The sequence below is a fragment of the Pholis gunnellus genome, assembly GCF_910591455.1.
Source record: "Pholis gunnellus genome assembly, chromosome: 1".
NCBI lineage: Eukaryota > Metazoa > Chordata > Actinopteri > Perciformes > Pholidae > Pholis > Pholis gunnellus.
The window spans coordinates 27,253,328-27,268,161 of record NC_136528.1 but is presented as its reverse complement, the minus strand read 5'-3'; the positions used below and the strand labels follow the sequence as shown (position 1 = coordinate 27,268,161).

General features: G+C 42.2%; 1 protein-coding gene across 4 annotated transcripts in view; it reads left to right on the top strand.

Moving 5' to 3' along the window:
* The window catches only part of phkb (phosphorylase kinase, beta), an 89,191-nt gene that overhangs the window by 60,606 nt on the left and 13,751 nt on the right, over positions 1 to 14,834 (top strand). For all 4 annotated transcript variants that reach the window (XM_079162458.1, XM_079162455.1, XM_079162456.1 and 1 more), the window contains 6 exons: positions 3,345 to 3,400; positions 4,197 to 4,290; positions 11,952 to 12,035; positions 12,933 to 13,037; positions 13,780 to 13,862; positions 14,604 to 14,694. In XM_079162458.1, coding sequence (XP_079018584.1) covers positions 3,345 to 3,400; positions 4,197 to 4,290; positions 11,952 to 12,035; positions 12,933 to 13,037; positions 13,780 to 13,862; positions 14,604 to 14,694 — 513 coding nt within the window. The remainder of the gene's footprint in view (positions 1 to 3,344; positions 3,401 to 4,196; positions 4,291 to 11,951; positions 12,036 to 12,932; positions 13,038 to 13,779; positions 13,863 to 14,603; positions 14,695 to 14,834) is intronic.

Genomic DNA, 14,834 nt, shown 5'->3' with positions numbered 1-14,834 from the left:
AACAAAATGGCTCCCAGATTTCCGTGTGTGTGTGTGAGAGTGTGTGTTGTTTTTTGGCTTTGTGTTCTGTCACTGACTACGAATCTGAGCATCTGTGCATGCCGGTGTCAGTGCCTTCAAGTGCAAGCGAGTTATGTGTGCATGTATGTATCAGTGTTTTGTGTGTGTCTGTGTTTTGTGTGTGTGTGTGTGTGTGTGTGTGTGTGTGTGTGTGTGTGTGTGTGTGTGTGTGTGTGTGTGTGTGTGTGTGTGTGTGTGTGTGTGTGTGTGTGTGTGTGTGTGTGTTCATCCCAACAATGAGAACGTGATGAAAGGCCGCTGCTCCTGTGAGTCACAAGCTGCTGCCTGCTTCCTAAATGACCCTGAATAGACTGTCACTCAGCGCAATGAGGACGACAGGCTCTGCTTACAATTCATTTACACACACACACACACACACACACACAAACACACACACAGAGATATAAATTACACATATAAATGGTACATCTACGAATAAAGCACGGGAAGATGAAAGGCACCAAGGGATGCGCACAGAGAGACATTTACATGCTCATAAATAAAACAATACAAACAACTCTTGGAAAGGAAAAAGGCAAAAATGAAAAGCGAAAGAAAGAAATGCAGAATTGTTAACACACATAAACCTATCCTATCCTGACCTATGAATACAAGTAGTGAAAAGACACATTCATTTGAATTTATTTAAATAAAAGTGTATTTCTTTGCTGAAGATAATACTGATCGGGTTCAGATATTTTCCTTTTTCTCTGTTCCAAAAACCCAAAACCCAAATTAAAAAAATCATGTGGTGTCTTTCCAACACATTTGCTTCTTTTGCATGGGATTTAGTCCGTGTGATGTATTCAGGTGCTGCACTACAAGACAAACAACTGTGATGTCTCTTGTCTGTGTTTTCCCTGATTGTCCACAAGCCCAAACGGTCTGAGATTGCTGCAGAGAGCACCTCGTGAAATGACTGCTTGTTCCCACTTTTCTCCCTCTCTTCTCTGTATTTTCTCCCTGTCTTTCATGTTGTTTCACACCCTGCATTCTCACTGTAGGCAACATGAGTGATGTGTTGCTCCATTCTGGCAAATAGTGACTGTATGCTGTTGTTGTAGCGCTATAAAGTGCTGCTTTGACAGGCTCCCTCTGAGGCCACAGTTATGAAAGCAATGAAAAGCCATGTGTTTCTCTTGCTTTAGTTCTGTCTTCCCTGATGTTACCTCGTTTTGAGGAGACTTAGCTTACTAGAAAGCATTATTAAAGAAACAGTAGCACATGAATGTTTTTATTTGCTCTTTTATGTTCGTCATTGTGCAGTTTTATAGCTACATACACTGTGTTTATTGCCCGGCCATGTTGTTACAATGTTAAAAAAAGCGTTAATACGTGAGTAAGTGTCCAAATATATGAACATAATGTAGTGTAGATGACGAATGCTACAACGCGATACCGTCTGTTTACCTTACCTGGGTTGTTCGTCTGCATTTTTCTTATTGTCAACAAACAAACAGCAACGCATCAGTCCATGTGTCAATACTTTCCATTCACAACCTTGTCTGTGGCAATCAAACCCCAAGCCTATTCCTGAAAAGTCAGGTCACAAATAGATTTTCGGAGAAATTTCCTGAAACAGCTGGGCACTGTAGTTTTTAGCAAACATTACTCAAATAAGAGTAAACACTGTGATTGTCAGGGACTATTTTTAGCTGCGGATCCATTCCAGGCCGAACTGGCCGGCGGTCGCAGAGTGGTTGCTGTATGGTCCTCGGCCGTGGCGTTGGTTACTTTGGTGAAAATGTCAGACTGGTTCAATCTAATACTTTCAATATTGAGGGGGGGATACGAGCGGCTCCTCGCAATTTGGACTGATTACCGTTTTCTTTGGGAGTTTTCTTTTCTTCAAAGGTATTTTTATTATTGGAGATAGAGGTAGAAATACAATATCCAAATGTAACTCATATCTTCATACTACATATTTTCAAGGCAAACAAAACAGACAGAACAAGATATTAAAAAAGAAAAGCTTTAACCCGAGCCATTCCCCCGGCGATCATCATTTCTGTTGGAATCTGATTGGCTCAGTCATTGTGAACCTGACAAACTGTGACTGGTGCTCCGGCTCACCTGGCCGGTCTTGTTTTGTTCAGTGCAGTGTTGACTTACTTATACAAACCGAGGAGGCAGGTGGCAGCAAGGCATCCTAAAGTGTCTTCAAGGTCTTCAGATGCTTTTTATACCATTGCATTACTGTCATTTAGCAGACGCTTTTATCCAAAGCGACTTACAATAAGTGTATTCAACATCGGTATTCAAGAGAACTACTAGACACCAGAAGTCATAAGTACATCTCCTTTCCCAAACAAGCATCTAAGAGCATAAACCAGAGCCACAGTGCAGAAACAAACGAAAACATTTTCTTGGCCGTGGAACACATTCTTTCATTTTAAATTCATGTGTTCGTGAACTGGGAAATTTGAATTCCTGAGAGAGACGCAAAACCTCGACCAAAATGTTGCTTGGGCTGTGTGGAAATCTGATGGTGGCCCATTATTTCATTATTGATTATTCTTTTAATCGTTTAGTCTGTAGCAGGACAACATCAATGCCCATCACAATTTACCTCGGCCCAGTGACCTATTCAGATTTCTGAGTAGTAGTCATCGTCACTTCTCCCGAGGGTAAGAAGCATCAGGGTAATATGAAAATTAGAAAAGCAGGAAATCCTCACATTAGCTGCAACCAGCAAATATGCGGGCTTAGGATTGTCTTGAAAATATTCAGAAGAATCTGAAATGTCATGCTTCTCTAGCTCTTTTTCTCTGTATTCTGCTTCTCCATTTCATGGAATGGGCATCAAAGTGGAGAGAACTCCCACGTCTCTCATCAACTTTTGCTGAGTTTTTTATTTGACTTGTGTGAAAGAGGAGTTAGCTATAACACAGGCTATTGTCATCTTATAAGAGACTGAGTTTAATTTAGATTTGAACGTCCTTTCTTTCTCTCTCTCTCTCTCTCTCTCTCTCTCTCTCTCTCTCATACACTAACAAATCAAGTATTTTCCAGTTTGCTTCATTGGCAAAGGCGTGTGATTAAATTCATTATTAAAGCAAGAATGTGAACACATAAAGCATTCAACCCGGTAAACAGATTCCTAGGATTAAGAAATAACAGAACGGGCGCTTGGATCTAAACATTTGTAATCCATCTGTACAGATTCAAGGAGAAATGTTCTCAAGAAAGAAAACCCACATTCTAATGTAACATAATCGGTGATGCAACACGTAGCAGAGATGTGGTCCGCATGTTAACCTCTGTGTCCTCTGTCTCTTTCACAGGGTCCCATAGAGAACGATGTGGTGATTCACGTGGCCCTGGTAGCAGAGAGCCAGAGGTAATGTGTCTGTGTATATATATATGTGTGTGTGTGTGTGTGTGTGTGTATAAGTCTCTTAACATGTTGAAGGCCAGGTCTATCAGTGCTGTAATTGTAGTGAGCTCATAAACCTGGAGCCCAGCCTGACCTCTGCCGTCGTCTATCACTCTTCTCGCGTGTGTGTGTGTGTGTGTGTGTGTGTGCGCACGCTTGGTTCCGCGTGTACGAGCGTGGGCGTGCGTGTGTCAAACAAGGTCAAATGACTCTGTGAAGCTTGTTAACCTGTAGCTTCAATTACAGCGGCTGGAAAAATTCCCATTAGGAGGACTCGTGAATCATCTTTCTCACTCCAGTCTACTTATGCGGTCCATTTATCCCCTCCAATATACGGTGTGGTGGTTCAATAACATAAGTTCTTAATGGATAAAGATTTACAATAGACCCAATTTATGTTTACAAGAACAGACCAATAGATTTATTAACCTTCTATTGACACAGCAATATTTCAAGGGCTGACTCATGAAGCTCCAGATTTCCAAAGGGAAGTTCTAGATAGATAGATTCAAAGGTCAAAAGCTGCTGTAGAACAGCAACGTAGATTTACAAGGGGATGGATAATTAATTCCAGCTTTTCTTTTTAAGATGAATAAAGTAACAAACAATTAAATAAGTGTGTGTGTGTGTGTGTGTGTGTGTGTGTGTGTGTGTGTGTGTGTGTGTGTGTGTGTGTGTACCAGTGCACAAAAACGCCACTAACTACATGTAAAATGCCTAAAATGATAAATAGTGATTTTATGTCTGTGTGTTTGTGTAGGCTTCAGGTGTTTCTGAACACCTACGGCATTCAGACCCAGACGCCCCAGCAGGTGGAGCCCATCCAGATCTGGCCTCAGAAGGAGCTGGTCAAGGTAACGCATGTTGGTCACACATTAGTCACCACGTTTACAAGCCGTTTAAAGGGTCACATCCTGCTGTGTCCAGGTGGAGTCCCTGTGAAATGGAAGCTAGTGTGTCTTGTGATGTATTTCACAGTGAAATTGAATATTTGAGCGTTGTACAGTTACAAGACGTAGCGTCGTGTGATAGACACACCTTCCTTGAGGCCAAAAGTTCCAGATTGATTGATGGAAGGATATCATGATATTATTGTTTGAAATTGGTTTGGTACTCTTTTGTTTTACAGGATGAAGATCAGATTTTGATGTTAAAATATGAAGAAATTGATTTTGCCACCGGTCAATTAAAAACCCACTGATTGCAGAACATTTGCCTCATTGCTTAATAATGTTAAGAATTATAATAATGTTAATAATAATAATTGTATTTATGTAGCACTTTTCAAGTTTAAGCACAAATTACTTTCCAGATAAAAAGATGTACAGAATAAATAATTAAAACAATCTGAATTCTATGTAAGTTCCCCCAGTATGACATACAAAAATAAGAGCTCACATGTAAAAAAAACACATATAAAGTACATATATAAGTAAGTAAGATGTGGATAAGAGAAATAAGATCATATAAATCAGGTGACATTTAGTTTAGTTAGGGAAATAACCTCATATATAAACAAATAAGATGCAAATATCAGACATGGTCTCATATGAAGCAGATAGAATTAAAGGAACAAACTCTTGAATTCAAATCAGATAAAAGTGCAAAATACATGGAAGAGCATATACAAATGTTAAAGTAAGCAGAACTGAAAACATTTAATGACAATAAAGTTAAAATAATACCACATAATATAATATAAAGACCAAATTTGAATGGATTTGGTTCCTACTCGTTCCTGTTCGCAGTGAACGATTCTATGGAAATCTGAGGGGAGGAAACTGTGAAAGAATAATGACGCCGCTCCACCACAACTACACAAATCAATCTTACAGTCAGCCAGATTACATTTCAGCATTTAGCTGTCGATATCACAGCAGAACGTGGCTCCGTCAGTCCAAGATTCCCTCAACAACAGCAAGGCTGCGGTTTGGTTGAAGTGATTGATCAGTCGAACAGTGATCGTTTCATGTTGATTGATCGGCATTACGGTGGAACCGTCATTGTGTCACTCCAGAAAAAGTGCGGACGCGAGAAGCTGAGCGGTTTGCATATTTCTTCTCAGGAGGCTGCGTCGGGCAGCGCTGTAAGAGATTGACGGTTCATTTGAATCACTTCAATTGTTACCTTAACAATTCTTTCATTTGTAAACCCGGAGGCCAAAACAAGCAGAGAGTTGCTGCTTCTGAATAGAATAGAATTATTTGATTGAATGAGCCTAATAGTTGTCATCATTGTGATACTTAATCAACCTATGAAAGAAAAACAACCACACATCTATAATTTGTTCAATAAATACTTCCTACCCTATTTTCTTTATCCCCTTGATGCATATAAGTCATTTAAGCTTTTGTCTTTCCTCCGATTCACTTTGCGGCTTTCTTACGTAAACTACAAACATCATGGTCGTGTTAAGTTATAGTCTACTGCAGGAAAATGTTTGAGACTATTACTGTTTATGAAGAATGGAACAAAAAGTACATTTATTTTCAGCAGTAACAATAGCAGCCCAGTTACGTCATCAAACTGAAATTCACTATCTGAAACCTATGATTCATCACAATCCCAGATGACACTTTCATTATAAGTCAGTGTTCTGAGCAAAAGAATTCAATAGAATTTAATCAAAACTGAATCCAGCAGCGAGTCTGCTCGTCAAATCTAAACCCTTTAGAAATCCCTTATCGTATTTATTCAACTTTCAAGGCCTTGACACCTCAAGGGTGTGATGAATATACCACTCAAAAATACCCAAACACAAGCTTGCCAATATTATATTTGCTTTTATTGTGAAAGGTAAGAACGGAAGGAGTGGATCTGGTATGTGCTTCCTTCCAAACTCAAAGATTGTTGTTCAAATACTCACCTCCGTCTAGAAAAGTGGACTTTGCCCTGGACGGAAGAACTGACGAATCTTTTGTGAGTGTAGATATTCCAACGAGATGACAGAATTATCAACAGTAGAGTTACTCAGTATCAGGAATTTACAGGTTGCGTCCGAAATTCCGCTAACTATTTAGTACTCTAAAGCAGTAAATGAGATGTTTTAGTTTGTCCGAAACCACAGTATGAAACCAACAGTACGCAACATGCACACTATTTCGGGTGAAAGAAAAGATATTCCACCGGCATCAATATCTCACAATGCAATGTGGCGGCGACAACGTTCTTAACAGACAATAAGGGACAGATCTGTAACATCAATAACTCTTCAGTGTCGGTGTCGTTATAGTGTAGCTACGTGCAGGCGGCTTCCTCTGGGTCTGAAAAGTGAAGCCAATGCGGAAGTGCCTTAAACTTGCATTCTTTCTTATTTCCATCAGGGGGCGACTCCTCTGGTTGCAAAAAGGAGTCCTATTGTATACAGGTCTATGAGCATATGACCCCACTTGTCCCTAGATTTGTTACCTCAACCGCTAGTTTCAAGTCTTTTTCAATACAGCATGATGTTCATTTCATAAAGTATAGTCACATTTTGAGCAAAATAGACAAGGTATGCTTTAGGACGGGGCTACCTTGTGATTGACAGGTCGTTACTGCGCCGTTTTCCGGTCTGGCGGTTTTCCCCCATTTTCTTCCTACAACTACAACCCTTTCACAGTGTGTTTTCAGTTCATGAAAGGTCATCTTTCATTCCTCCCTCCTTCTGGTTGCAAAATGCCAAGATGGCAACATTCAATGCCTAACTCAAGGCTTCAAAACAGCAGTTGAAAAACCAAAGGGTGACGTCATAGAGACTAAATCCCCTTCTTATATACAGTCTATGGCGTCTCCACCCGGCAAGGAAGCTTGAGGAAGTTAGTTGGTAAATACAGTTCAGTACGTGTGAAAAGATACAAACTACTGTTTATTCACAAAGAAGTAAGCTTTAACGATTATTGAACCTTATATGAGCTCAGCGTTAGCTGCTATTTCCATCCTGTCCACTCTGGACTTCGTTCATCTACAGCAGATTACACCATTTGTACTGTCATATCTGTGACACCACCCACTACCTCGCCTCCAACTTCTGTCGCACTCCCGTCACATCCGTCACTCAAACCCTCGTCTCTCCTCCTGATACTGTCTCATCTGCATGTGTGCTGTTTGAAGTCTCCTAGTATCTCCCCATCTTCTGTCTCTTCTGTCGCTCCTCTGTCATACCTGTCACTCTAACCCTGGTCTCCTGCCTCGCCTCTGTCCCTCATCTGTCATGTCTGTTATGTAGCGTCTATTCTCCACGTTAACGTCTCTAAACAAATAATTCCTGCTTTTCTTGTCCTCTCCCCGGTCTCTGTTTTTCCTCCAGGCCTTTCTATCTTCTACCCTCTCCTGTTATATCCGTCCCATCCGCTTCCCTAACCCCACTCTCCCCTCTAGGCCCTACATCCTGTCCCGCCCCAATTATGTCCGTTACACCAAACAACGCTCCCCTCCAGGTCTAACATCTGCCTTTGAACTGTCATACCTGTTACTTTTTCCTCCTCTCCCCTCTGCCTCTTTCTGCTGCGTGGTGCTCAGCCTCTCCGATGGATATGCAATTGTAAGTCAGAGCGGGCACTGTGCTGAATATTAAATCCCAAGCCCAGACAGACGCTTCTTCCACGACAGGATCTGTTTATCTCGGAGTCACCACCGTCTCCAGTGCTGCGGGCTCGCCTTTGCTCACCTCACCTCGTCCCTTGCAGCCGTTTCATTGTGTTGACAACAGCTGCCCGGCGATGGGAAAGTGGCAATTACATTTTGCAATGTGTAATTCCCACACGTACAACCTGAAGCGTATCCCTTTGCAAATCACTGCTTTGCCCAAAAATAGCCTTTCCTTTTAGCGGTTTCTCTCCCGGTTTCATATCTGTTAGTCAGTGTGGACGACATTTTGTTTGTTGAAGGCTCTCACACATGTTGCAGTTACAAGCAACAGCTGGAGTCATGTCAATAAAGCCCTAAAGAGACACTCTGAACAAAGAATTTAAAGGGACATTACGGTATTTTTCCACCTGTGTCTCGTTCTTATATTTTTGTCAGTTAGACTTTTGATCATAATGAAAATGTGAGGCAGAACAAGAAACTGCAGTGTTTCACTTGTTTGTCATCTTCTCACATGTGTGACTACCTCTGCAGCATGTAGCTAATTAGTAAAGCCGTACATTTCCCAAATACGTCCAGCAGACGCGTTGACTGTCATAAATCATGACCAATAGTCATAATGGGTAGTAGTATGGGAAGAAGACAAATACCAGAAGAGTTTTTGGTCGCTGTAATAATTTCTCCTCTCCATACTGGCTGTGAAGAGACCCCTTCTAGTAAGAGATTGCTTCACAGCAAGAACAGTTACAGTGACCACCAAAGCTTTCAATGTACATAAGAGGATGGGATAACTGAAAGAGAAACATGAAAAACTTCATCCCCGTCCTTTAAAGACATTTTATGGGGCAGTCTGTGGTTGAAAAAACCCTTTCAGAACCAGAAGGTTTAATCCCAGATTCAATAGGGCACACACTATATCACTTTAAGCCATGTGGCAAGCTGCTGAACCCCCTACCTGCTCGCTAAGTCCCTCTTGGATGACAGCACCTGCTGTAAAAGTAAATCTGTTTTGCACATTCTGTGACACCAACGGTTACATTTACACTATTCGGGGCACCAACGCAGCAGCAATAAACATGTGCAGGAACCTGCTCCTGTTTGAGGATTGTCCCTACGGTGAATTTAAAGTTTGGCAGCGTTTGGCAGTAAATAGTTGCACATTCTCACACACGTTGGCCGCTGCAGAAGTGTAAAATACAGCTTTTAGATGCAGCCTTTCATTATCTCTCCCACCTGTCAGGCTTTCTGTTTGTGCCGCGGTCAGTGGAAATCTCAGGGAATGAAAGGATGCTTTGAAAGGCTTCCTGCGTGTTGTCTTTCTTCATTGGTATTCTGCACACAGAAAGTGTTGGGTGCAGAGGTTCCTCCAACCTCCCGTGGCTTTTCTCCTCCAGGTCTCATTCTTGCCTGTTAGGGCAGTGATTTGCAATGCCACTTAATCCTCAATTAACATTTCTCTTTCTTTTATACAAACGTCGCACTTTTGCCTCTTTTAGTGTAATTTCCTGTAATTGGCAAAATTCTTCCTTCCTCGTGTCGTTGTTCAGCTCAGCCTTTTCAAAACAGTGAGGAAGTTCACTGGAGTGGCAGAGCACCACCTTTTGGCTGACATCGCAAATTGCAGCCGGTTTGAGACGGAAGAATGCGGCATTGAGGGCTTGATAGGCACATTTCCTGCAGTGCCACTTCAGTGTGTGGGTGTACTGATGCTGTTTCATGATAGCACAGATTGGGAGGCACTTAAATTTAGAATTCATAGGCTGTCACAACGAGAATAAGTACTCTGGTTTCACGTTCAGCCAGACACATCAGAAATGTGATTCACTCGCGTACACAACCTCGGCTCACGCACACACATAATCAGTAACTTGTGGTGAGTGTGTCACACCACTGCGCTCCGAGGAATCAATGTCCATCCTCTCTCTCTTTGCGTCTTTGAATGAGTGCATTTGGCAGCGGCACAGCGGTGAGAAGCTTTTATGCGAAGCACCAAAGAAAAGCTCTGGAAAAACTGCTGCTGCTGCTGCGCCTGTATCTTACCTGCTGCCATCTCTAAACACTTTTCATTTGACCTTTTCCTCTGCTCGGTTTGACGACTGGGGGGCCCTTTGATTACGGATTTCTATTCATCCGTCTTGCTCTTTATATGTGGGTAGCTGCGTACCAGTATTACTAATGCCAGATTCAGTGCAGTGAAATGTAAATAAAGTCAAACAAAATGGTTGATAAGAGCAAGTGTTGAGGTTTGAGCTGAGTCAGCCCTACAAATCTGAATTGAACCTGTGGGGGAATTCTGCCTTTTTCCCGGCTTTACTGACACCACATAATTTCAGTCCACTAATTAGGTGTGAAACCTGACCTTTAGCTACTCTGAGCCCATCGACCTGATCCAAACCCTGTTGGAGTTGAGCGTTAATATCAAGCTCCCTCTTAGCCTCTGCTGATGTTAACTCTTCTCAGCTCATAAAGTTGCTTTATACTTGAAAGCTGACTTGACTGAGTCTTAAGACGTGACTTCTGACTTGATTAAACTACAGTACTTCTACTGTAGCGCCGGTTGGCCTGGAAGTATAATGTGTGGACATATTATGCGTTGACCAAGTAGAAACCCTCTACTCCCAGACTCAGATTATAGGACCTTTTCCCAAAGTTAAAACTATAGCTATCCTAGAATTAGAGCGTTTCATTGGGTAGAACATGTGGTGCCGTACCCAAGACAAAAGAAACAACAACAACGTACATTTGAAATGTTTTAGATGTATTTTAAATGAGTAATTTCACAAATTTTAACTTCAGTTTTATTTGTCTAGAAACAAGGTCATATACTGACAGCCAATCCACAGCAAGAAAAAAGACTCAGCTGGGAGATATTTTAACCTGTCAAAGGGGGACTGCTGTGATTTATGGCAGCATAGCAAAGAGTCAGATGAGAAAAGAACTGTTGGGACTGGCACATCTTCTGCATGGAAATCACAATGCTAATGCGCCAGAGTTTAGAGTATTTGGCTTGGGAATACGTTTACACTCCAGCCAAAATCGTTACCTCAGATAGCATTACGTTTGCCAAACTCTTGTAGAAATGAAATATATTATTGGAAAATACAAACAATAAAGCCCAAATCGAACCCCTGTGCTGCTTCGTCCATGTGCTTTCTTTCATGAGACTGTGCTATAAAACTAGAGCTAACTAGCTTCCCTGCAATAAAGGAAATTGTATTTCTTTATTACTCTGTGTTTTGAGTCAGCTGGAGACCTCAGTGTTGAATTTAAGACCCATTGTATCAAAAATATAAAAATGTGAGCATTAAATCTACCACCATTATTACTATAAACTGCATATGGGCCATACTAGAGTGGGAAGTATGACAGGTAACAGGGTTGGGGCCTAGTGAAGGGTCAATTACCACCAGCTGATATTTAAGATGGATTTGGCATTTTTAGCAGTGCATATTCTAAGTGGAATCAAACAGCATGCGGCCCTTTATTTATTCTAATGAGGGCTCAGCTAGAACTCAGTGTTTCTTCTTTTAGGCCTCAGCAAACAGACTTTTCAGCTCCGGTGCCCATGGGTGTGCTTGGGTCCACTAAGCACGCTGCTCATCGCAGCACAGGGACCTTTCGCTATCGCCACGTCTCATAACTTTACACAGAGCTAAATATCAGTAGGTGGTTCTGCCATATGGCGGTAATTTCAGCTCTTGAGATGCAACAACAGAAGTACGTCAGAGGAACAGACGGATGATGGACTTGCACTTTCATTACGATACGGACTGGCACCACACACCATGACATTTCCAGTGAAAAGTGATATTTTTAATCTCAGGGAAATGTACGGGGGACAGATGTAGATTTTAGATTTCTCTGAAATCAGAAAGGTTAGCAGTGAGAGTGTGTGCAATGTGTATGTCGTGTTTGCTGACACGGGTTTTTCGTGTGCTTCTTTCTGCAGGCTTACCGTTTCCTTGCCGTCAATAAAAAGCTGGGGTTGAGTGGCCGTCCAGATAGGCCAGTGGGCTGCATTGGGACCTGCAAGGTATATGGATTGCACATGGGCACACACGTGCTGCAAAGGTCATGGGTGACCGCTAACGCACCTCCCACATGTTGATCTGCATACGTTTCCCAGAGCTCTGACTCGAACTGAACATAGAGACGGAAAATATTCAGTTCCAAGAGTTTTTCTCTTCGTCAGACTTGCAGTATGCATCAGTGAATGCAGAATAGATTCTTTCAATATGCTAAGCTGTCAGGCAGTCTGTGCGTGTGAGTCCGTGTGTGTGCATATCTGGTGCCTGTGGATGTGTGTGTGTGTGTGTGTGTGTGTGTGTGTGTGTGTGTGTGTGTGTGTGTGTGTGTGTGTGTGTGTGTGTGTGTGTGTGTGTGTGTGTGTGTGTGTGTGTGTGTGTGTGTGTGTGTGTGTGTGTGTGTGTCTGATGTTGTTTGCAGTTTCTTCCAAATGAAGGTCACCAAATAAGTTGAGCCACAGCAGCTTTCTCAAACAAAGGCATTACCAAACAAATGAATCATGGCTCCCAACGCATTGCTAAGACAGTATTATAATGGGACATTTATAGGGAAGATGGCAGACTGCCAGAGGGCATTATCATCATCAGTGTGTGTCTGTAAGGGGGTGTGTGTGTTTGAGCCCCTGTGACAATTTGTATGTGTGAGAGGGGGCTTCATATCAGTTGTGTGTGTGTGTGTGTGTGTGTGTGTGTGTGTGTGTGTGTGTGTGTGTGTGTGTGTGTGTGTGTGCGCGTGCATGTGCATGTGAGAGATCAGGAGTGGATGTGTGGCTTCTGTGTGTCCCCTCTATCTTAGGATTGATGGCTTGTTTTATACACTGCACAGAATAATGTATATGTGGCTACTTGCGAGCCATCCGTCTTCTCATGCAACAGTGTGTGTGTGTGTGTTCGCCTCCCTCCAGATTTATCGGATCCTGGGCAAGACGGTGGTGTGCTACCCAATAGTGTTTGATCTAAGTGACTTTTACTTGTCCCAGGATGTCATGCTGCTGATTGATGACATTAAGGTAAGTCAGGGTCACACTCACGGAGCTTACCGTTACGACTCTTCAGCCAACCACTTGTTATGTGCTCAAAGAACTTAAATAACTGAGCTCGTGTGGTCTAACAATATGCAGCCTGACATTTGTGAGAATAACAGGGACTCAGCTGATTAGGTTAGGTTGCATGCTCATTTTACGTGTCCCCACAGAAAGGGCACATACTAGTGTCATAGCCTACCTGGTACCAGAAATCTAAGCTCTTAACCTGCAGCTTGCCAACCGATTTACACCACATGTTGTACTGTACCTCATATTGTAACGGTTTGGCCTCTTGCTGCTAGTTTTAGCAGGAAAACGTTCTTATAAAAGATTGTGTATACCTTCAGTAATATGTCATGGTATGTGGCTGGACATAAATCGAATATTCCCCTGAGTACTGGTCCAATTCAAGCACTAGGTTTGTTGACTGATGATTGAGTTTGCTTGCACTTTTGTTCATTATTGTCACTAATTGATATCATCCAATAGTGGAACAGCTTCCAGTCAGTTGATGACCGTTTTAACGCTCTAAAAACGAAGACGGTCTTGAAAACAACCTTCAGCTGCTGAACCTTCTGATGACATAGAGGTCTAAGTTGCGTGCCATGTAATCCTGTAACTGTGTGTGTGTGTGTGTGTGTGTGTGTGTGTGTGTGTGTGTGTGTGTGTGTGTGTGTGTGTGTGTGTGTGTGTGTGTGTGTGTGTGTGTGTGTGTGTGTGTGTGCAGAACGCCCTACAGTTCATCAAACAGTGCTGGAAGATGCAGGGACGTCCTCTCTTCCTGGTTCTCATCCGCGAGGATAACATCAAGTAATATACACACTTCATGATAGCTCTTTTATCATTTTTATAATGTCCTCCTGTCCTTTGATAGCTTTCTTACAGCATTCCTCCTCCACCTATCGCCCCATACATCACCCTCTATCTCTCTTTTTCTCTCTGATACTGGCTCAAGCTCGCAATAAAATGCTTTGACAGGCACAATGCAGTTTGCTTCATTTTCTTTTCTGCAACATTTCTCTCTCCCTCCCACTTTACCTCTCTTCCTTCCCATATGTACTGCCATTTATCTTTATAGCGGCAAGGTGCAACTGTATCTGCTTGCTGATTGGGTGATAATGTTTCTCATTTGTATCACTGTAGCCTGACTGGTGAGCTGATTACAGCAGTATTGACAATTATCCAGAAAGCCATATATGTTAAATGTGCTACAAGCGCTTAAACAGCCACACTGCAGTATCTGGAATGAGTCAGTGGGTTCTCAAAGAAGCAACTCAATAGTCATTAGTTTGCTATCGATCGGGAAGATGACCTGTATGGAAGGTAGCAGCCCACCGAATAAAGCAGTGACGGTCTGGGGGAAATGTGCTGATTTATTGGAGAAAAAATACAATTCAGCTATGATGATTTCATACTGATATGTTTAACACGTGTGTTCTGTTCGTAATATAGTGGCTAACACGGATGTTTAGACTCCGAATGAGACAGATTCACTCCGCTGTGCACCGTAGGAAAAGCCAAACTGAGTCATTCTAACCTCTGTCTCACCAGGGGGAGCCGCTTCAACCCAGTCCTGGACATGCTGGCCTCGTTCAAGAAAGGCAACATCGGAGGGGTCAAAGTTCATGTCGACAGACTTCAGGTTTGAAATGGACTTGTTCATTATGGTATTGATTATTTAATTTGGTCATTTTCAATCACTCTTTGTTTCAGGAATGCTCATGGATTTTTCTTCTCTTGGATTATTGGACATGTTAACAGTCAACAGTTAGTTCATCGTTA